At 52.0% G+C, this 21,611-nt stretch overlaps 1 protein-coding gene across 4 annotated transcripts in view; it reads left to right on the forward strand.

Moving 5' to 3' along the window:
- RAP1GAP2 (RAP1 GTPase activating protein 2) overlaps positions 1 to 21,611 on the forward strand; it is a 217,756-nt gene that overhangs the window by 24,733 nt on the left and 171,412 nt on the right. For all 4 annotated transcript variants that reach the window (XR_003506667.1, XM_027516682.1, XM_027516683.1 and 1 more), the window contains one exon: positions 10,826 to 10,861. Coding sequence is in view for 3 of the 4 variants with exons in the window: in XM_027516682.1 (XP_027372483.1) it covers positions 10,826 to 10,861 (36 nt within the window). In the remaining variant the exon portion in view is untranslated. The remainder of the gene's footprint in view (positions 1 to 10,825; positions 10,862 to 21,611) is intronic.

A 21,611-nucleotide genomic window follows, 5' to 3' on the forward strand; every position in this document is an offset into this window, starting at 1 on the left:
GTATTTACATTATTAATTCTATTTGCTATTATAAACGATGATACGGTTAACATCTGTGTGCATAGTTCTTGTCAACTTATATGAATTTACCAGTGAGATAAATCTCCCACCCCATAGGGTACCAAAACCCTGTGATGCTAAGTCTCTTATATAAAATGGTGTAGTATTTGCATATAGCTTCTGTCATTCTCCCGTATAGTTTATTTTTTTAAATTAAAAACTTAAAGATTGTACTCCATTTAAATTTATTATATAGTTTGTACCTCTTAATCCCCTACTCCTGCCTTGCCCCCTACCACCTTCCCTCTGCCCTCTGGTATCTACTGGTTTGTTCTCTACATCTCCGAGTCTGTTTCTGTTTTGTTATATTCATTCCTTTGTTTTGTTTTTAGATTTGGAGTATAAATGGTAACAGTCTGTCTCTGTCTGACTTGTTTCACTAAGTGTAATACCTTCCAGGTCTACCCAAGTTGCAGCAAATGGCAACATTTCATTGTTTTTTATGTCTGAGTAGTACACCACTTCTTCTTTATCCATTCTTCTGTTGATGGTCATTTAGGTCTCTCATATACTTTAGATCATCTCTAGATTACTTATACTACCTAATACAATGTAAGGGCTTCCCTGGTGGTTTAGACAGTAAAGAATCTGCCTGTGATGCGGGAGCCCTGGGTTCAATCCCTGGGTCGGGAAGATCCTGTGGAGGAGGGCGTGACAACCCACTCCAGTATTCTTGCCTGGAGAGTCCCATGGACAGGGAAGCCTGGTGGGCTACAGTCCACAGGGTCGCAAAGAGATGGACACGACTGAGCGACTAAGCTCAAGCCCACAATACAATGTAAATGCTATGTAAATGGTGGCCAACAACATGGCAAATTCAAGTTTTGCTTTTTGGCATTTTATGGAAACGTTTTTTCCCACATTTTTCCCATCTAATTTTTATTGGCTGAGTTGAGCTGTATTGCTGAGCGGTGTTGTCTTTCTCTCGCCTGTTCCTACTGTTGGAAATTTAGATCACCCCCAGCGTTTCGTAGTTATGGTAGCAATTAGCTTGAGACCCTCAAAAGTACAACTTGGCACACAGCTCTGATTTTTTCCCCCTTTGGTATTTCTAGGTCAAAAGGCATGCATTTTTTTAAAGCTACTTATTGAAGCATAATATACCTAGAGAGTAGTGCGCATATAAATATGCAGATGCCCAAACTGACCCTGATCTGCATTTTGGAAGCTTCTTGGCAGGTACATAAGGACTCCGATGTGTGCTGTCAAATTTCCCCCAGAAAAGTGGTATATTGGTCTTGTTGGAGTTTTCTTACTTGAGATGGAGACACAAACGCTTTGCTTAAAAGGAGAGTGGATGGGAAATTCCTTGGTGGTCCAGTGGTTAGGACTCTGTGCTCTTACTGCTGAGGGCCCCGGTTTGTGGTTGATGAACTAAGATCCCACAGGCTGAATGGCACAGCCCAAAACAAAGCAATCAAATAAAAAACAACAACCCAGAGTGCGTGGAAGAACCATGTGGAGTCAGACTCTGAGAGACCTGGGTTCCCCCTCTCTGGGGTAAGACAGGCTTATCATCAGGGTAACAGACTTATGTTCAGGATAGAAGAGGCAGTCTCAGGTCTGGGATCAGCGGTCAGTTTGAGCTCTAAATAGCTTAAGAAGGTTTTAAAGAAATCAGCTTTTGTAGCTTCCACCCCTCCCCTCCTCCTCCTCTTCTTCATCTTCTTTCTTCTTAGCAAACCATCTGTTTAACACTTTTCCTTTAAATTATTACATGTTCTTGATAAAAAAAAATCAAACAGCACAGAAGGACATAAAGTGAAAAGTTCCTTCCCCCCAGATTTCCAATTCCAGTTGCATTCAACCAGTCCTGGACCAGAAGTTGTCTAGGCATATGCAAGCATTTACATATTTATTTAAACTAAGGGGATCCTGTTACATGAGCTGTTGGGTATCTTTTTGTTTGTTTAGTTTTTAGAATATCTTTATGTAATAATATATAAATCCTACCTCCCTCTTCATGGCTGCATAGTGTTCCATGGTGTGCTTGTTCCACAATATAGTGAAATAATGGTTATTTATGTTACTAATTCTATTTGCTGTTATAAACAATGATACAGTTAACATCTGTGTGCATAGTTCTTGTCAACTTATATGAGTTTACCAGTGAGATAAATCTCTAAAAACAAAATAATTGGCACGAACAGTGTGTGCACTTAAAATTTTGATAGATCTTGGCTTTTTCATGGTGGCCCACTGGCTAAGACTCTGTGCTCCCAATGCAGGGGGCCTGGGTTCAATCCCTGATCAGGAAACTAGATCCCACATTGCTACAACTAAGATCAAAGATTCTGCGTGCCACAACTAAGACTTCACGCAGCCAAATTAAAAAAAAAAAGGATAAGTCTTGCCAAATATCTACACACTAATGATGGGGTGCCTGTTTCCTTATATCCTCACACTATCATTATTAATTTTTTTAACCTTTCTTATCTGATGGGTAAGTGTGTTAGTTCCTCAGTCACATCTGACTCTTTGCGACCCCATGGATTATAGCCTGTCAGGTTCCTCTGTCAATGGAATTCTCCAAGCAAGAATTCTGGAGTGGGTTGCCATTCCATTTTCCAGGGGATCTTCCCAACCCAAGGATCAAACCTGGGTCTCCCACATTGCAGGCTGATACCTTATTATTATTTAAAAATAATTTGAAATAATGGCACATGTTTCAGCTTCTCCAGTCCCCAGTCACGTTGCTGGGAGTTCTCTTGATAGACTGGATTACAGAACAAATCAGAGTAAATTGCACAGTCGTCGCATGTCAGGGTCCCGCCCTTGGAACCCAGCTTTCACAACCACTCCTCTTGTAATTCTTTTGGTCATCGTCTTGCTTTTCAGAACTTGTGCAATGGGAACTTCAGTCTAACCCTTGAGACAGGGTGAGGGGGAGGTGACCAGGGCACTGTAAATCACCAAGCGGATGTGAGAGGTTTAATCTTCATCCCAAGGCGTACATGCCCAACCCAGTGTGGGTCTGCTGGCTCCAAATGCCATGGCACCCTGTTCTCCTGGGGACCAGAGTGTCCTTCTGTCGTTGTGCTTTGTCCTTACCTGTGGCTTATAAAGAAAGCAGAGGCTCACCAGGTGAACTGAAGCCTTCTAAGAGCATGCGACTTGCTCGAGGTGATTCAGTGGTCGAGCCAGGAGGAGAGCTGAGCACTGCGGGCTCAGTACTGATGCCAGCTTACGCTGTCTGGAGTAGGGGAGGATCCAGGCCGAATGATCTAGTGCCTGCTTCTCTAGGAGCATCTGTTTCCTTGGCTTCCTGTAACTGCCTCATCCCCACGCCTGGGAAAGGAGCTGCTTCATCTTTCAGCTCCCGCTGGTGGCTGAGGGGACAAGTGGAGGAAACCACACTGTCTCACCCTTCCCTCCTGCCTGAGGACCTGCAGACAGGATGGAGGGGCTGTTGGCAGGGCCTGGGGCTGCCTTTCCTCCTCTGATCCAGGCCAGTTTTCTCAGCTCCGAGTTTCTCTAAAGCCCAGAGAACTGGGTGGATTCCCTGGAGCCCTGTCCCAGGGCTGGGACTCTGGCTGGGACTTGCCTCCTCAGCTGGACTGGAAACACCCACAGGCTCCCACCAGGGAAGCCAGGGCCTTGGGTCTTGGTGATCCAAAGTGGGCCCTTCCTCTGTGGAAGGGTGAGGTAGCAACCTCAGGAGAGAAGGACTTGGGTGTGTGTTCCTTCCTGCTTCATTGTTGTTTCTTCCCAGCTGTTGAGATGAGTCTTGCTTTCAGGGCCTTAGTTTCCCCATCTGTAAAATGGGCTCTGCACGAACTGGGTATTTCTATAAGTTCCCAGAGTCATGGGGGCAGGTTTGATTTGCTGTTGCAGATCATTGTGCAGGACAGCGGCTGAGAAATTGGGCTCTGGAGTCAGACCCAGCTCTGTTACCATCGCGCTGGTTCCTTAACCTCTCTGTGCCTCCGTGTCCCCTACTGTAAAATGGGGAGAAAGTGGTGTCATCTCAGAAGCAGTGGTGAGATGGAAAGGTCAGTGCTGGCCTACAGTCAGTTCAGACCCAGCACTGCCCCAGCGCCCCTTTCCCGGTCACTTGTCCTCATCTACCCTCCTGACTGCCCACATGCTGAGTCAGCAGTGGTTTGGGAGGAAGCTGGGTTGTGCTCGGTGAGGCAGGAGGGTTGGGCCTGGCACGCGGAGTGCTTCTCTTTTCTCTCGACTCACAGTCCTTCTCAGGGAGCCATGGGCCCCTTATTGCCCACCTCCACCCAGAAGAAAAACCGAGGGGTCAGAGCAGGGGCAGCAGGAGGCTGAGAGAGACCAAAGGAGAAGGTGGAATCCTAATAATACATGTAACAGCTCCGGGAATGGTGTGGGAGCCCTGGGCTGTGTTAATGTTTATAATCTTGTGAGGTTGGTGGCAGCCATCCCCTATTGTTCAGTTGCTAAGTTATGTCTGACTCCTGGCGACCCCATGGACGCAGCACGCCAGCCTTCCCTGTCCTCCACTATCTCCTGGTGTTTTCTCATATTCATGTCCATTGAGTCGTTGGTGCCATCCAACCATCTCATCCTCTGCTGCCCTCTTCTCCTTTTGCCCTCCATCTTTCCCAGCATCAGGATCTTTTCCAATGAGTCGGCTCTTCACATCAGGTGGCCAAAGTATTGGAGCTTCAGCTTTAGCATTAGTCCTTCCAATGAATATTCAGGGTTGATTTCTTTTCAAATTGACTGGTTTGATCTCCTTGCAGTCCAAGAGACTCTTCTCCAGCACCACAGTTTGAAGGCATCAATTCTTTGGCACTTATCTCCTATTAGGGAGGAGGAAACTGAGGCCTAGAGAGGTTAGGTAAGTTGCTGGAGGTCACACAGCTCCAAAGCTTGGGAACCTGAGCGCTGAGGAGAGGAGAGTGGATGAGGCTCTAGAATGGCTCTCACCTCCCTCCCGAGCTTATGGGGTAAAATTAAAAGCTATCTGGGAACTTTGCTTCCCTCTGTCTGGGCCCTGGGGGGCGAGGAGGGCACAGGTCCTTCTGGACTCTCAAGTTCAAGTCCAGACTGTGAGTTCTGCGCCCCTTCTTGCTGATGCAGCCTGGCCATTGCTGCTCCTTCGCTAGGTGTCTGAAACCCACGATTCCAGGTCTTTTGTGATTGCCGTGCAAGATGGGAGAATCCAACCTGGTCTTGAAATGCTCCTCTCTGCCTGGTCCTTGGGCTGCCCTTGTGATCTTCAAATGCTTGGACCTAGGCCTGTGTCCCTTCTGGGTCTGTGAATACTTGGCCCAAGTGGTCTCCTACCTGGGTGATAACCTGGGTGTCTACAGACTGTAGGGGCCTGAATGAGAGCATCTCTCAGCCGTGTCTTCCCTAGAATACATTGACACACAGCACACATGGCACATATGCATACTGATAAGGGTAGATAAGATGGGGGCGGAAGTGTCCACACTTGCTGTGACGGCAGCCCCAGCTCTCTCTCTCTCACGCGAAAACACATCAGATGCTGTGCTCCAATGATGGGCTCGCCAGGAACTCCCTCTAACTGCTAAAGTAAGTACTTTGCAAAAGGAATTTTGTTATTATTATTAGTCACCCCACATGACTCCTGGGCCAAGGCTGTGAGTTGCATCTGGGGCTCCATCCTGTGGTTCAGCAACCCTAGGGAGGAGAGCAGGGAAGCATTCTGGGAGCGAGTCAGGGTGGGTTTGCTTAGGTCTCCTGTCCACTCCTGAACCAGGAGGATGAAGCCGTGGTTGGCCTGGCCTGGACCGGTGTTCCCCCCAGAAGCTGATGGAGCACAGAGCTGTCTTGCTCAGAGAGACACCTACTGGATGCAAGACAGGCAGGACCCAAGGTGTCCTTAGTACCTGCTGAGTGTCTCCTGAGTCTGGGTGGGTGCGGTAGGGATGACAGATCCGGGTGTGGAGTGGACGTCCAATGGGAAGCCAGTGGTCTGTGCAACCCTAGAAGGTGAACCACATGATTCTTCCTTTCCTGGTGAAGGTGGGGGTAGAGGGTGCAGCCTGAACCAAGGCCCACCAGGCTCCTGCTGAGCAGCCCACTGCCTCGGAGCAGAGGACCCCACACTGGGCACTCCCAGCCCTGGACTGGGCTGGCCCCTCTGCTGTCCCCAAAGGTCTGAGGCCCCTTCTTGCCTTGCCTGCAGACGAGGAGTCAAGAAAATAAAAATGCCTGTGCCCTCTGTCTACGACCTGGGCATAGCCCTCTGGCCCCATAGCACAGACTCCCAGCTCTGGGGAAGGGGGGCCAATGGGAGAGGCCATTGCTTGGTGGAGGGGGCCTGGCAGCCCGTCTGTGACCCTCTACCCTTCCAAGGTGGAGCTAGTGGTAAAGAACCTGTCTGCCAATGCTGGAGACCTAGGAGATGCAGGTTCGATCCCTGAGTTGGGAAGATCCCCTGGAGGAGGGCATGGCCACCCACTCTAGTATTCTTGCCTGGAGAATCCCATGGACAGAGGAGCCTGGTGGGCTGTAGTCCATAGGGTCGCAGAGAGTCGGACACGACTGAATGACTGAGCGTGCACCCTAGGCTGCTGCAGTGTGTGTGCCACGCCCTTCTACGGGGCTCTCATGAGTGAGCGCCTGCCGTGCACCAGGCAGGGTCAGCCCTGGTGCAGACGGAGATGAGGACTCACTCGCTTGTGGTTCCAGAGGGAAAAGCAGAGACAGGGTGCCACCCGCCACCTCCGCCACTGTCTGCAGGAGCTCGGCACTGCTGGCCTCTGTCTCGATGCTCCAGGGCGGCATCTGAGCAGCACAGACCTGTGCCTGTGTAAGTGAGGGTGCTGGTAGGAGTGTGTGTGTGATCTGAGTGTGTGCCTGGGTGTGTTTGTACGGGGAGTTGTGTGTACCTGAGGTGTACACACAGGTGTTTTTGTCTGCATGCACCTGCATATGAGTGTGCAGTACCCGTGTGCACATGTATGTGGATGTCTGTTGACGTATGTGAGCATGTGTGTGCCAGTGTGTACCTGTGGGTCCTGTATGTACCTATGTGCTCATGTGTGTGTGTGCCCTGGGCCCACGTGGGTGTACGTATACTGTGTCCACATGTGTGCAAGTGTGATCACAGGTGTGGGGCTGGTTTATCTGGTAGGGTGAAGTGGAAAGGCCAAGGTCCCACCTCTGGCAGCCCCCGGGAGTCAGGGGATGCCCCCCATCTGCAGGGCTCCCAGCTGGGTCTCTGTCCCCCCACCCCCACCCACCCAGGCACAATCATGGGAATCCTCAGCCTCTGTGGGTTCCAGGAAGCCTGGGAGGTGTGGGGCAGAGCTGCCAACTTGGGCTGTGGTGCAATCTGCCAGCCGAGCCCCTTCCGGAGCTGTGGGTTCCTCCGGGTGAGGGGAAGCTGCCCTCTGCGACCTCCCCTGCCTGTCTTGGTGCGTCCTGGGGGCCAGGACACACCTCCCACCCCACGGCCTCACCCACAGGAAGCCGGGTTGGGGGGCAGGCGATGGGGGAGGTGCCACAGTGGGTGCCCCGCCCCTCGTGGGAGGCAGTGGACCCCGCTGCTCCCAGGCTGCGGCAGTCCTGCCAACAGCTCCGGGGACATCGCTGGACCAGGCGCCCCTCGGCCACAACCATGTTTGGCAGGAAGCGCAGTGTCTCCTTTGGGGGCTTCGGATGGTGGGTAACAGATGGGAGGGCTGGGGAAGGAGTGGAAGGGAACTTGGCCATGAAGCCTGGTTGAGCCTGTGGCTGGGACCTGGTCGGTACTGCGAGGGTGGGGAGGGGGTACTTTCAGATTGCCTGGGCCAGATGGAGATGGAAGATCCTGGGGGGATGGGGGGCATCAGACACCAGGCTTTTCCTCACTGTCCCTTGGGTACAATCTTCGAGGGAATTCAGAGGTCGGAGCTGGAGTGTGACTCTGTGGCTCATGAACATGTGTGTCTGTGTCATGCATCTCATCACCTGTGATGACTGCGAACATGTGTGTGTATCTGAGACTATGTGTGTAGGTGAGCATGTCTGACTGGGTGTGAGGTGTGTGCCTGGCCGGGTGGGTATGCCTGCGTGTGTGACCCTGTGTGCCCTTTGTTTCTGGGTGCACCTCTGAGCTTCTGGACCTGCTCGTGTTCTTGTCTGTGCACGTGTGTTATGTTCCTGTCTGGGTCATCTTTGTGACTTCGCTGCAGGGAGAGTGCAGGCCTTTGGGCGGCCTCCTCTGGGCAGGGGTGAGCGGTGAGCCCAGAGCCGGCAGCAGGCTTGCCTCCAAGGGCCCGCCCCCTCCCTCCCCTGCAGCCAATCCTAGCTCTGTCCGAGCCTCAGCAGCTGGTTCTGTGCTCTGACCTCTCCCCTCACCCTCTGTGCCCACCTTTTGCCCCTGAAGTTTCTGTCTGAGACCCGGGAGAGGCTCTTTTCCTCTCTGTAGGGCCAGAAAGTGGGGGAAACTGAGGTCAAAGACTTGTCTCTGGCCACCAGCTGCTGGCAGCTTCTCCTCCGCTGGGGAGCCGGGTCTAGTGGTTTTCATTATCGGTTTCCTTTCAGCTTCTAGGCTGGGAGCGCTGTCAGAAAAGAGGTTCCCAGTGCTGGGGTGGGAGGAGGGTGGCCAGGGCTGTCCTGGTGTGGAAGCTGGGTGGCCCGTGGTTGGGGCATGAGCGGTGAGGGAGAGTGGGAGGAAGCACAGGGGCTCCCAGACATGGAACGGCAGGGCTTCCAGGTGGGGCTGGGGGGTTAGAGTGGACATTGCGCCGGGATGGCTGCTAGCAGGGAGGAGATGCTGCAGTTGGTTGAGGGCTAAATTACAGATTCCTGGAACCCTGGTCCACCCCAGACAGTATAGAGAATCTCGGGGGTCGTATTTTCAGAGCTCTGTTGGATGCTGGGGTGAGTGTCCACTAGCTCTGGGGTGGACCAGGTGATGTGAATGAATGGCAGTGGGGCGGTGGAGGAATCTGGGGGCCTTGGTTTCCTGAAAGGGAAAAGCTCAGTTGTCACGGCTGCCCTATCTCCCCATCTCAACCCTGCCAGACCATCGGCCCCGCCCTTGGAGGCCACACCCCAGCGTGGGAACCCTATTGCCCGAGTAGGTGTGGATGTGGGTGCAGGGACCGAGCTGCTGTGGCCCAGAGTGTGACCCAGAGTGTTGGCGGTTGAGGGGAGTGAGAGGGCGCCATGCTAGGAGCCCAGGGTTAAGGTGCTGCTGCACTTTTGCTCTTTGAGGAACCCAGATGGGACACTTCCGCTCTCCGGATCTCCGTTTCCCCCCTGTATAAGTGGGGAGTTTCTGCCTTACCCACAACACAAGGATGTTGTAAAGGAGGAAAAGAGATTCCTTGAGGAAATGTAAAATCTAAGGGCTTACGGGTCGGGGTTGCAGTTGGGTCGCTGTGGATGACAGATATTCCAGCAGAATGCAAGGATCTGCTTCCTGGGTCCACCTTACTCCTATTTGGTGGGTGGGATGGGAGAGGAGGAGGGTCTGCATTCCAGAGGTGGGAATGAGACCCTTGGGGACCCCGTGGAAGCCCCGAGGAAGGGGCCCAGGAGGCATGTGCAGAAGAAGCTGGGAGGAGGGACCTGGGCTAGGAACCTCGGGTGTGGCTTGTTTTGCTGTCGGGAACTGAGACCCGAAGGTGCTGGGAGTTTACTCAGAGTGAAAGGACCCCGCCCCCAGCTCCAGGGCTTGGTGCTGACTTGAGATTTCTGGGGCAGCTCTGCGTCCTCACCATGTGGCCCCTGACACCTGTCCCCTCCCCCTGCTGACCCCAATCATTGTGTAGATGGGAAGCTTGTGGCAGAGCTGAGCTGCTGGACAAGGGTGGCTGTAAGAACTTTCCAGGGTCTCTAGCTTGGTGGCACTAATAGTGATGATTGGTGATGGTTGGATGGCATCACTGACTCAATGGATATGAGTTTGAGCAAACTCCAGGAGGTGGTGAAGGACAGGGAAGCCTAGCTCGGTGCAGTCCTTGGGGTCGCAAAGAGTCGGGCATAGTGACTGAACGACGGAAGAATAACCATGGTGATGATAACATGGGGCAGTGGTGACGCTGATGGTGATGTGACACTGGTGTTTGTGACCCCTAAACAAGAGGAGACACAGACGGTGGGAATCTCACCTCCCTTTCTGTCTCTGGAGAGAGGAAGGGGCCTCTTTTACCAGCCATAAGGGCTGGCATATGCAGAGGGTAAAAATAGAAGCCTCAAAGCCCTGCCTTGTCTTCCAGCAAGGGTGGGCGCAGGCTGGGCGGAGTTGCTGGCTGCGGGGACCGTCTGCCGCAAACGTGATCTGCTCTGAGCTCCTGTGCCTGACAGATCCCACCCGCCACGCGCCCTGCAGCTTGCTGTCAGGTTCTGTCCCGGGAGTGGCTTGTGCCTCCTTGTGGGGTAGTGGTAGCTCCCTGAGGAGGAGGGTCCCTGGCGCTGGAGGTTGTGGCATCTTTCTAAAGCAGAAATATCCATGCATCGATTGTCTAGCTGCTGTGACCCATCCCCCACCCCCCGAGGCTGGGTTGTAGAGTCCTCTAGTGGAGTGTGGGTTACAAAGGGAGATGACATTCAAAGTGGTTAGGATCTGGAATCAGGTACTGGGATCCAGGCTGGACCAGTGATTTTGAGCCGGTTTCCTCATCTCTAAGATAGGGAGAATAACAGGACCCATCTCACTGGGTTATGAGTGGCTTCAGCCCTCCCAGAGCTCCCAGTCCTCCCTTCCCCAGGCTGGAAGAGAACTTCAGCGTTGCCCCCTGCAGAGCCCTGTGGGGCCTGTGGTCTGCAGGTGCTAGGTGAGAACCCTCAGCCCCCACACTGACGGAAGCCCTTGCTTTTCTCTTGGCAGGATCGACAAGACCATGCTGGCGAGCCTGAAGGTCAAGTAAGTAGCCACTTCCTGTTATGTAAAGGTCAGAGGTAACGGCAGACAGAGTGGTGCTGGGGCCTTCACTTCCCTCCTGGTTGTGGAAACTCTCTCTGAGCGGGGCTGTTGGATGTCAGATTCTCCATCTCAGTCCAGGGGCTCATGGACTGGGAGGAGGCTGGACTGGGTTTTTGATTCCTGAAATATATGGGAAAAGACAGATGCTGGGAAGAGAGCAGGGGGACCAACATGGGGAAAATGTGAAATGTGAAAAGCAGTGAAACTTTCAGGCCACAGCTCAAGGGTGTAAGAGAGATAATTGTATTTTCAATCTCTTTAGTTTTTATATGGAGTCCTAGTCCCATGGGGCTGTCTACCGAAATTCCCACCTACTTGGAAAATTGTGCCACACAGTTCTAGGACCTGAAAAAACACCCCAGTGTGTGTGTGTGTGTGTGTGTGTGTGTGGTCAGTTGGTCATTGAGTCATCTGTTACCAGACATCTGTCATCCTGAACAGCCTGGCCTCGGGGGCTGTCTGAGAATTCCAGCACCAGATTCAGGGTCTGGGAATCATCTGCCTCGGTTTACCATGTGTCTAACCATCTGCTGGGGAGCTCTGAGAAAGCACCCCTTTGTCCTAGAACCCCTAACTGATCCTCATCACCTTGGCTCCTTTTCCCTCCGTGTTTGTGGCCAAACATTTTGTCTGCTTCTGGATCCTCTTTCCCCCTTGCATGCCCGATCGCTCAGTCACATCCGACTCTTTGCAACCCCATGGACTCTAGCCTGCGAAGTTCCTCTGTCCATGGACTTTTCCAGGCAAGAATACTGGAGTGGGTTGCCATTTCCTCCTGCAAGGGATCTTCCCAACCCAGGGATTGAACCCGTGTCCTTGTGTCTCCTGCATGGGCAGGCGGATTCTTTACCACTGCACCATCTTGCATGAGATGCTAGGTAAGAAGCTGAGTTACTAAGGGGTGTAGAGTAGTAGGAATGGGCTTTTTTTCAATGCTGTCTTGGGATATCTAATTCAATTTCACAAGCGTTTATTGAGGGCCTGGTTGTTTTAACTAGTAAAGATGATACATGTAACCCAGAAGGGAACCAGTACAAGGCAGAGTGAAGCGCTGGGGGCAAGGACCAGTGCTGAAATTGGGACCTCAGTGGGGTCTCTGGGTACCTGGGGTCTGAGGGCTTAGGCCTTGGGGTGGTGGTGTTGAGAGGATTGTTGGGGATAGCCTGTAGGACCATGTTCCTTCTTATGCTTGGTTAAGAATCTTTTGATTGCAAGAAGCAAAAATCCAGTGTAATCTGGTTAAGCAAAAGATGAAATTCACGGAAAAAAATCCCAGGGTGCCTCAGGGAACACTGAGGTGGAGCTAGAGCTCAGCAAGACTGAATAGGAACTGGAAATCCATCCCTCAAAATCCGAGCTAACTTCCCTGTGAAAATTGATAAACGGATCCTAAAATTCACATAGAAAATTCAAGGATAGTCTTTTATTTTTTAATTAATTTTAAATTAAAATTTATTTATTTATTTTTGACTGCATCAGGTCTTAGTTGTGGTTCAAGGATAATCTTGAAAAAGAAGAACAAAGTTGGAGAATTATACTTCCTCATTTCAAACTTACTACCAAGTGAAAGTAATCAAGAGAGTTCAGAACTAGCATAAAGATAGACATATTGATCGATGGAATAGAATTCAGAGTCCAGAAATAAACCCTCACATTTGTGGTCAGTTGGTTTTCTTTTTTAAAAAATCCTGATTTATTTATTTTTGGCTATGCTGGGTCTTCGCTGCTGCGTGCAGGCTTTTTCTAGTGGCTGTGAGTGGGGGCTACTCTTGGTTTTGGTGCACGGGCTTCTCACTGCGGTGACTTCTCTTGTTGCAGAGCACGGGCTCGAGGCGTGCGGGCTTCCGTAGTGGTGGCTCGCAGGCTCTAGAGCACAGGCTCAGGACTTCTGACACATGGGCTTAGTTGCCCCTGGCATGTGGAATTTTCCCAGACCAGGGATAGAACCCATGTGCCCTGCATTGGCTGGTGGATTCTTATCCACTGTACCACCAGAGAAGTCTGTCAGCTGATTTTTTTTTTTTTTTTTTGAATTTACTTGGCTGTGCTGGGTCTTAGCTGTGGCATGTGGGATCTAGTTCCCTGACCAGGGATTGAACCCAGGCCCCCTGCAATGGGAGCACGGAGTCCCCGCCTCTGCACCAGCAGGGAAGTCCCCATCAGTTGATTTTCAACAAGTATGTCATGACAGTTCAATAGAGAAAAATAGTCTTTCAACAAATGGTGTTGGATGATTGATATCTACATGCAAAAGGATGGAACTGAATCCTCCTCTCACACCATATACAAAAATTAACTCAAAATGGATCAGAGACATAAATGTAAGAGCCCAAACTATCAAAGAAAACATAGATTAAAGTCTTTGTGACCTTGGATAAGGCAATGGTTTTTAAGGTATGACACTAAAAGCAGAAGCACAAAACCAACAAGAACAGCAAACTGATTGATTTAGCTTCATCAAAATAAAAAAGCTTTTGCATCACAAAGAACACCATCAGGAAAGTAAAAAGATAGTGCACAGGATGAGAGGAAATGTTTTCAAATCACGTATGTAATAAGGGACCTATATCTAGAACGTATAAAGAACTCTAGCAACTCAATAATACAAAGGCAAAAACAACTTAAAAATGGGCAAAGACCGGAGAGTTCCCTGGTGGCCTAGTGGTTAGGATTCCGGGCTTTCACTGCTGTAGCCTGGGTGTGGTCCCTGGTGGGGAACTGAGATCCTGCAAGCTTCATGGCGTGGTCAGAAAAAAATTAAAAACATGGGCAAAGACTCTGAATAGACATTTTTCCAAAGGAAATATATAAATGGCCAATAAGCAGATGAAAAGATGTTCAATGTCATTAGCCATCAGGGAAATGCAGTCAAAACCACAGTGAGATACTAACTCACCCTCACTAGAATGACTATAATAAAAAAAGACAGATAATAACAAGTGTTTTGTGAGAATGTAGAGAAATCAAAGCCTTATATACTGACGGTGGAAATGTAAAATGTCACAACTGCTTTGAAAAACAGTTTGGCAGATTCAAACTTTGTAGTGACGCAGTGGATTAAGAATCCGCCTGCCAAAGCAGGGGACATGGGTTTGATCCCTGGTCTGGGAAGATTCCACATGCCACGGACGCACTGAGCCCATGAACCGCAACCATATGCTGCAGCTCCTGAAGCCCGTGAGACCTAGAGCCTGCGCTCCGCGACAAGGGAGGCCACTGCTGTGAGAGGCCCGTGTGCCGCTTCTAGAGAGTAACCCCTGCTCTCCACAACTAGAGAAAACCTGTGCGCAGCAAGGAAGACCCAGCACAGCCAAAAACAAATAAATACAGCAGTGTGTGCATGTCAAAAAGAATGTGGCGGTTTCTTAAAAGGGTAAACACAGAATTACCATGTGACCATCAATTCCGTTCTTAAACATACATCCAAGAGAAATGAAAACATATGTCCATACGAAAACTTGTACATGAATGTTCACAGCAGCATTATTAATAATAGCCCAAAGTGGATATAATCCAAATGTTCATCAACAGATGGACGGATAAACAAAATATAGTGTCACCATGCAGTGGTGTATTATTTAGTCATAAAGCGGAATGAAGTAGTGATTCATGCTACAGCATAGATGAACCTTGAAAACATTACATGTGAAAGTTAGTCATAGGAAATCCACATATTTTATTATTAAACTTTTTATTTTGTACTGGAGTATAGCTGATTAACACTTGTGATAGTTTAAGGTGGATGGCGAAGGGACTCAGCCACACACACTCATGTATCCATTGCCCCCCAAACTCCCCTCCCATCCAGGCTGCCGAGTAACATTGAACAGAGTTCCCTGTGCTATACAATAGGTCCTTGGGAAACCACATATTATAGAATTCTATTTATGTGAAATGTCTCTATAAGCAAATCCACATGTGCTAAGTTGCTTCAGTCGTGTCCGACTCTTTGCGACCTCATGGACTATAGCCCGCCAGGCTCCTCTGTCCATTCTTCAGGCAAGAATACTGGAGTGGATTGCTATTTCCTTCTCCAAAGAGACAGAAAATAGATTAGTGGTTTCCTAGGGCTGAGGAGGTTGTTGGGAAAATAAGGGGAGTGGATGTACAAATACAGGCTTCTTTTTGGGTGATGAAAGTGTTCTGGAACTAGTTCTTGGTACAGACTCTTGGTTCTTGGTTGCACAAACTTGTGAATATACTAAAAACCCTTGAATTGTACATTTAGAAATGGTAAAAGTGAACGTTGCTCAGTCGTGTCTGACTCTTTGCAACCCCATGGACTATACAGTCCATGGAATTCTCCAGGCCAGAATACTGGAGTGGGTAGCCTTTCCCTTCTCCAGGGGATCTTCCCAACCCAGGGATTGAACCCAGGTCTCCTGCATTGCAGGCTGATTCTTTACCAGCTGAGCCACCAGGGAAGCCCAGAAATGGTGAATATAGTAAATAACTACATATAGGAAATAAACTACATCTCAATAAAACTGTTAAAAAAATAAAAGAGGGAATCCGATTGGCCCAGCTGGGTCCAATCAGTTTAGCTGGAGAGATGGGGTTTATGGATAAAACATGGCTGCTGCAGCCACCTCTCCCTGTGGGAAGGGTTAGTTCACAGAGAAGAAGGGTGAACTGTGGGCTGGATAGGCACCATGGTAGGTTTTATCCAGCCACCCCAATTACCCTTAGGACCAAAAGGAAGATTGGTACCCACTCCCTAATCCTCCTCCCCACTAATACCTAAGATGAAATTCTGCCTGGATGCCCAGGACATGGCTCTGTTTACTGGCAGGTCCTTAGGCTGCCAAGGGCGTGTGCTTGGACTCTGCCAGGTACCCAGGTGCTACCTTCCTTCTGCCTCTGCTGGGTGAGACATCTTTCTCTGCCAGTGCAGCCCATTGGCTTCTCCAGTGAGCACCAGGTACCCCTGGGCTGCAGCCGATGCTCCCAATTTCCTCAGCTCCTCCGCCAGGGACCTGGTGTCCTTGACGTGAAGACAGTCAGCCATGTAACTCCTGAAAGTGTCCCTGAGCTATGCAGCTCTGAAGACAGGGGGTTCTGGCACCACTATTATTGAGCACTTACTGTATGCTCACTTTATTTCTGTCGCTTATTTGGTTGCACTGGTCAGAGTTGCAGCACGCAGGATCTTCTGTGTGGCATGTGGATCTTTAGTTGCAGCAGGCGGGATCCAGTTCCCTGACCGGGAATCGAACCCTGCGCCCCCTGCATTGGGAACTTGGAGTCTTAGCTGCCACATCACCCAGTTTCTCACTTTTCATCACACAGTTTACCTGAAGTTTCACAGTCACCTGGTGAAACAGCTACCACTACTGTCTGCACTTTACAGAAGAGAAAGGGAGGCTAGGGAATTTGGCCCAGTCATCAGTGAGTAGGTCGTGCAGCCAGAATTTGAATCCAGGTCTGTGCTTCATCCCTGGTTCAGTCCAGGCTGGAACAGGATCCTTCTCAGCACCCCCTCACCCCGCCTTATTTGCCCGCTCTTTCCCCAGTGTAGACAGAATGCACCTCTGCCTCCACAACGCTGTGGGTAGAAGGGCCTAGCCCCCTGCTGGAAGCCCTGGGGTATCTGAATGATAAAGACCCCCAGAAGCAAGAGGCGCCAGGTGTCCTGGAGCCACAGAGGACCAGCGGAGAGGGCAGTGGTGGCAGCACATGCAGAAGAAAAAATTGGGAGGCGGAGACTGACGAATTGTCACCTCTCCAGGCTCGGTTTTCCCATCTGTAAAATGGGAGATTTGGACTGGCGTCCAGTTTGCTCTCTTCAAGTTTTGATTTTCTGGGAGTTTGCTTTCATGCCGTTTGTCCTTTTACTCTTCTCCCAGGACCTTGATGACGGTGGATGCTCGCTGTTGAATAAGTGAATACAGGCATGAATGAATGAATGCCTTTGAGAGCAGAGGCTCTGCGTCCTTCATCTCTGGCTCCCCGGAGCCCAACACCTTGCCTGGCATGTAGCAGGTTCTCATTCTGTATTTGCTGGATGAATCCGTGATGGGTCATCATGGTGATTAGCCCATCACATGAGGTGGAGGCTGGAGAGAAAGGCTGGGTTAGGAGGTGGGGCACAGCCCTTCTCCAGCTGCTCCCAAGCCTGCTTGGGATGTGGTCTGTGTTAGTGGTTGAGCCACCATCTGAGTGGATTCCCACAGAGCAGAGCTCAGGTTGGCAGGGCCAGTGTTTGCTTGTGGAGGTCCTTGAAGCAGCATCCAGAGGGGAGGACCTGAGCAGAGCGCTTCAGACTCTTTCCCCCTTTCTTTTTCTGCTGCCTCTTGCCCTCCCTTTCGGAGACCGCTGCTTCTTTGCTAAAGAAAGAGATGTGAGGAATTCCCTGGTGGTCCAATGCTTAGGACTGTGCTTTCACTGAATAGGACTTGGGTTCAATCCCTGGTTGGGGAATGAAGATCCCATAAGTCCAGTGGTGTGACTGGGAAAAGAAAAAAAAAAGAAGAGATGGAAAGAGGTGTGTGTGTGTGTGTGTGTGTGCCTGCTGCGTGGGCTGGCCAAGCCACGCTCCAGCCATTTGAGATGACCGTGGCACCGTCACTGGCCAGCGCGGGGCTGGCTGAGCATGGAGGGGGTTCAGGGCAGCTTGTCGCTGTTGCTGAACACAGTGTCACGCACACTCCTGCTGACGGGGCAGTTAGAACCCATTCCCCTGTAGGGAGAAGAATCCACCTTTTAAATTGATGGTCCCCATTCTCAGGCTTCTTGGGTGCCTCAGATGGTAAAGAATCTGCCTGCAATGCGAGAGACCCGGGTTCAATCCCCGGGTGGGGAAGATCCCCTGGAGAAGGGAAAGGCTACCCACTCCAGTGTGCTGGCCTGGAGAATTCCATGAACTGTATAGTCCACGGGGTCGCAAAGAATCAGACACGACTGAGCGACTTTCACTTCGCTTCCCCATTCTTGGTCACTACACGTGGGCATCTCTAAATCGAGAGAAAGCTCATAAAAGGACCCAGAGGTCACGGTGCTGTCTTATTTCTTCTTCAGGAGAAGGGAGAAGAGGACCTGGAGGAGCTGTGTTCCCAGCAGCCTGGCTGGGACAGCATTTAGGCCATCCTGTGGTTTGGTCAGAAGACCTCACACAGCCATCCCTACTCGAGGCTTCAGATTTCACCAGCTAAGAATTCAAAATCCTATTAGTAGGGAGGGGATCACATAGACCAGCAGCAGATGCTGTGTCTCAGCATACCTTCCCTTGGCCCCTGGGATCCCTGATGAAGTGGCTGGAGCCACTGTCCCTGCAGGAGGGGGGGCTTGCCACATCCAGAAAGCTCAATCTCTTGCTGTGTCACAGCCCTTTCAAACCCATGGCTTCCGTCCCCATCCTGTGAGGATTCCTTACAGAACCTGGCGATTCCCTTACAGACCTTCGCCTCTCCAGGTTCTCTTGCTGTGGTTAGCGTACATTCTCGGGGGTGGCGGGGAGAGTGAGGCCAGGGTCCAGGCACCTGTGCATCAAGTCTCTGCTTCCAGCTTTCCAGCCTTCCTTCCAGAAGGCCTGTCCCTGCCCAGCCCACCCCTTGATTCCAGCGTAATGCCTTTTTCATGCATCGGTTGAGGGCCGTGGTCACTGGTTCATTTCTCCCATCTTTGACCACTAGGTCTCTGTTTACTGTGGATTATAAGAATCCTTGAGGCACCACAAAGATGTTCTAGAAGCTTCTGAGGCTGCCCCATCTCCATCAGCCCTTCTCCCAAGCACCCAGAGCATCTGCTGAGTTTGCTGGGGTTGCCAAGGATGGGGCGGGGGGTTGATGTTTTGGGGGTTAGAAAGCTAAATCAGTTCAGCTCACATTTACTGGGCACCTATAATCAAAGCCCAGTGCTGGGCCCTGGGGCTGGTGGGGAAGTAAAGATGAAAAAGACTCCTCCCTTCCACTGCAGGGAACTAGGGTTCGATCCCTGGTCAGAGAACTAAGATCTCACATGCTGTGCAGCAAGGGCCCCGCCCCCTGCCAAAAAAAAAAGAATGACAGTCTCTGCTCATGAAAACGTATAGTCTCATAGGGAGACAGACAGACAGTTGCGATGGGATATGACAAGTGCTAGCAGAGATTCCTTAGAGGATGGAGGGGGCTTTCTGGAGCTTGGTGGTGCCTCAGCCATCTCCGACGGTGAGTGAGGTCAGCTCCCCAGGCAGCAGCACCAGCCTGCGGGCAGTGAGGTGTGAATGGCGTGGGCTGGGAGGGACCTGAGTGCTGTTATTGCACCAGACGGATCACCGGGCACCGGTTCGGGGACAGACTGGGCCAAGTCCAGGAGTGTGGGAGGGCTGTGTGGCTGGCCGGGCTTGCCTCTAGGTGTGGCCAGGAGCCATGGAAAGACTTTCGGGCACGGGAGTAACGTGGCCACATTTGAGTCTGAAGGCCCTGCTGGCTGCCATCTGCTGACCCATTGGAGAGATTGGAGGCTGGAGCTGGGCCAGTGGGGTTGGAGGTGGGGGACAGATTGGAGAGCTCCCAAGGAGGTGGACTTCCCACCCTGGAGCTGCTTTGGACGTGGGAGGTGAGGGCCAGGGGAGCCGTCGAGGTGAAGACTCACGTTTCTCAGCGAGCCCTTGAGTGGATGTTGGTCCCGTGTATGGGGATGGGTGAATTTGGGCAGCTAGGGATGGAGGGAGAGAGTAAGGCTTTTTTAAAAAACGTTAATTATTTCTGGCTGCCCCGGGTCTTCATCGCTACTCGCCGGCTTTTTCCAGTTGTGGTGCGCGGGCTTCTCATCGCGGTGGGCTCTCTTCTTGCGGAGCACAGGCCCTAGGTGTGCGGGCCTCAGTAGTTGTGGCTCGTGGGCTTCGTTGCTCTGCGGCACGTGGGATCTTACCTGGCCAGGGGTGGAACCCGAGTATCCATCCTGCCCTGCCTCGAGGATTCTTAACCACTGGACCACCAGAGAGTATGGCTCTGCATATACAGTCTCTGTTTCTCCTTTACCTTCTCCCCTCCCACGAGGCGGATTAAGTCCCGACCTTCAAGCCAACCCCTCCTTCCCCCACCCAGAGAAGGGCGTGGAGGAGAGAAGCAGCATTTGAGGGGTGCTGGAGCTGGTGGGTGGCCAGGGAAGCGGGCTGGGCAATGCCCTCTCCCTGGCCTCGCAGGCAGAGCTGGTGGTGGTCCTGGACTCCTCTTTGCCCAGCCCCTGCGCACCAGGTGTGCCTCTGGCAGGTGAGCACCAGTGAGCGCTGGTTGGTTCCACTGCACTTGTCACCGACAGCTGGCCACACGGGGCATGCAGGGAAGCTGCTTGCAGACATGTTCCAGGTGGCGCGGAGAGGAGCATCCCCATTTCTGTCTCAAGCATCAGCTCTGGTCTGTTGATTCTTTAGGATAGTCCCCGGGACTGAGAACAATGCTGGCGTGTGTAGGTGTGTGTGGGCATGTGTGCATGCTTGCCCATGCAGGTGGACATGAGCTTTGAGGGCCCGTGTGGGAGACTGTGTGGTGCCTTTTTTGGCTTTAGCGAGTTCCTATGGTAACCACGAACATGCCTGTTTTGGGATCTGGAGTCGTGGGGCGTGAGTGGCTACAAGGAGAACCAGGCGGGCGGGTGCTTAGCCGGCATTTGGGCTGTGGCCTGATTTCATTGCCAGGCACGAGGGAAGCACCTGGAGGTGCCGTTTGCCAGGCAGCAAGGTCTGCAAACCCCGGGGTGATTTGTGTGCTCCTGGCCCTCCTCCGGGCAGGTCCCCACCATGCCCAGGAAACCCTGGTGAGTCCCTGTTCTGATTTCTTGACGGGCAAACAGCTCCCTGGATCTTGACCAGGTCTGGTGGGCTATCTGATGATGGGCAGCAGAGAGCCAGCTGGCAGCTCTGGCCAGTGGATACTGGACACTGGGGCTCTTCTGAGATGGGTGTGGGAAGGCAGGCAGGAGGGGCTCTGCTTATTCCCTGGGCCCCGTTGGCGGTGTTTTCTGTGTGGCTGGTGAGCTGAATGGTGCTTGTTGATCCCATGGGACAGGGCTAACGGGGACAGGGGCAGGGATATGGGGGAGCAGGATGCAGATGGGGCAGCCTGAGACCTGCCAGCCCACCTCCAACCATCCTGGGGGCTTCCCCTCACCCTATTCAGCTCCCTGAAAGTCCTTGTGGAACCCCAGGGCTCTGGCCATGCCCTTGAGCTTCCTCAGAGGCCTGCTGGCCTGTCCTGAATGGGAAGGCTCAGAGTCCCGAGGGGAGGAGCCTGGGGGACTCTGCCTGGGTCACCAGGAGCTGGACCTGGCCAAGGCTGGGGGAGAATTGCTCCCACTGGGCTTTGACGAGAGCTCTGATACCCACCCTGCGTGTCCTGTGCTTCCTGTCCGAATACTGTGGACCTTGGGGTTGGTCAGGACCCCCTGCATTCCCTTGGAGAGGCTGCTGATGGATGGGTGCCCGGGAGGCACTCAGGGGTGTCTGGATGGGGTGGCTGCCTGCTTCTCTCGCCTTCCTCCTGCTGGTTCCTCTGGGGCTGGGAGCAGGGAGTGGGGATGGGGGTGTCAGGAGGGGAGGTAGATGACCCCCTTGGCTTGTGCTAGGAGGCCCCTTCAGGAGCTGCTGCTCCTCCTGCCTCTGAGGGGTCCCTGGGTGATGCTGTGCTGGGGATGGGGGCCATGTGGCAGGGGTTGCTGGGTCTCACTGGGGGGCTGTGGTCCTGGTGAAGGGCAAGGGGAGCAAGGAATTAAG

This window comes from Bos indicus x Bos taurus, chromosome 19, assembly GCF_003369695.1.
Source record: "Bos indicus x Bos taurus breed Angus x Brahman F1 hybrid chromosome 19, Bos_hybrid_MaternalHap_v2.0, whole genome shotgun sequence".
NCBI classification, from domain to species: domain Eukaryota; kingdom Metazoa; phylum Chordata; class Mammalia; order Artiodactyla; family Bovidae; genus Bos; species Bos indicus x Bos taurus.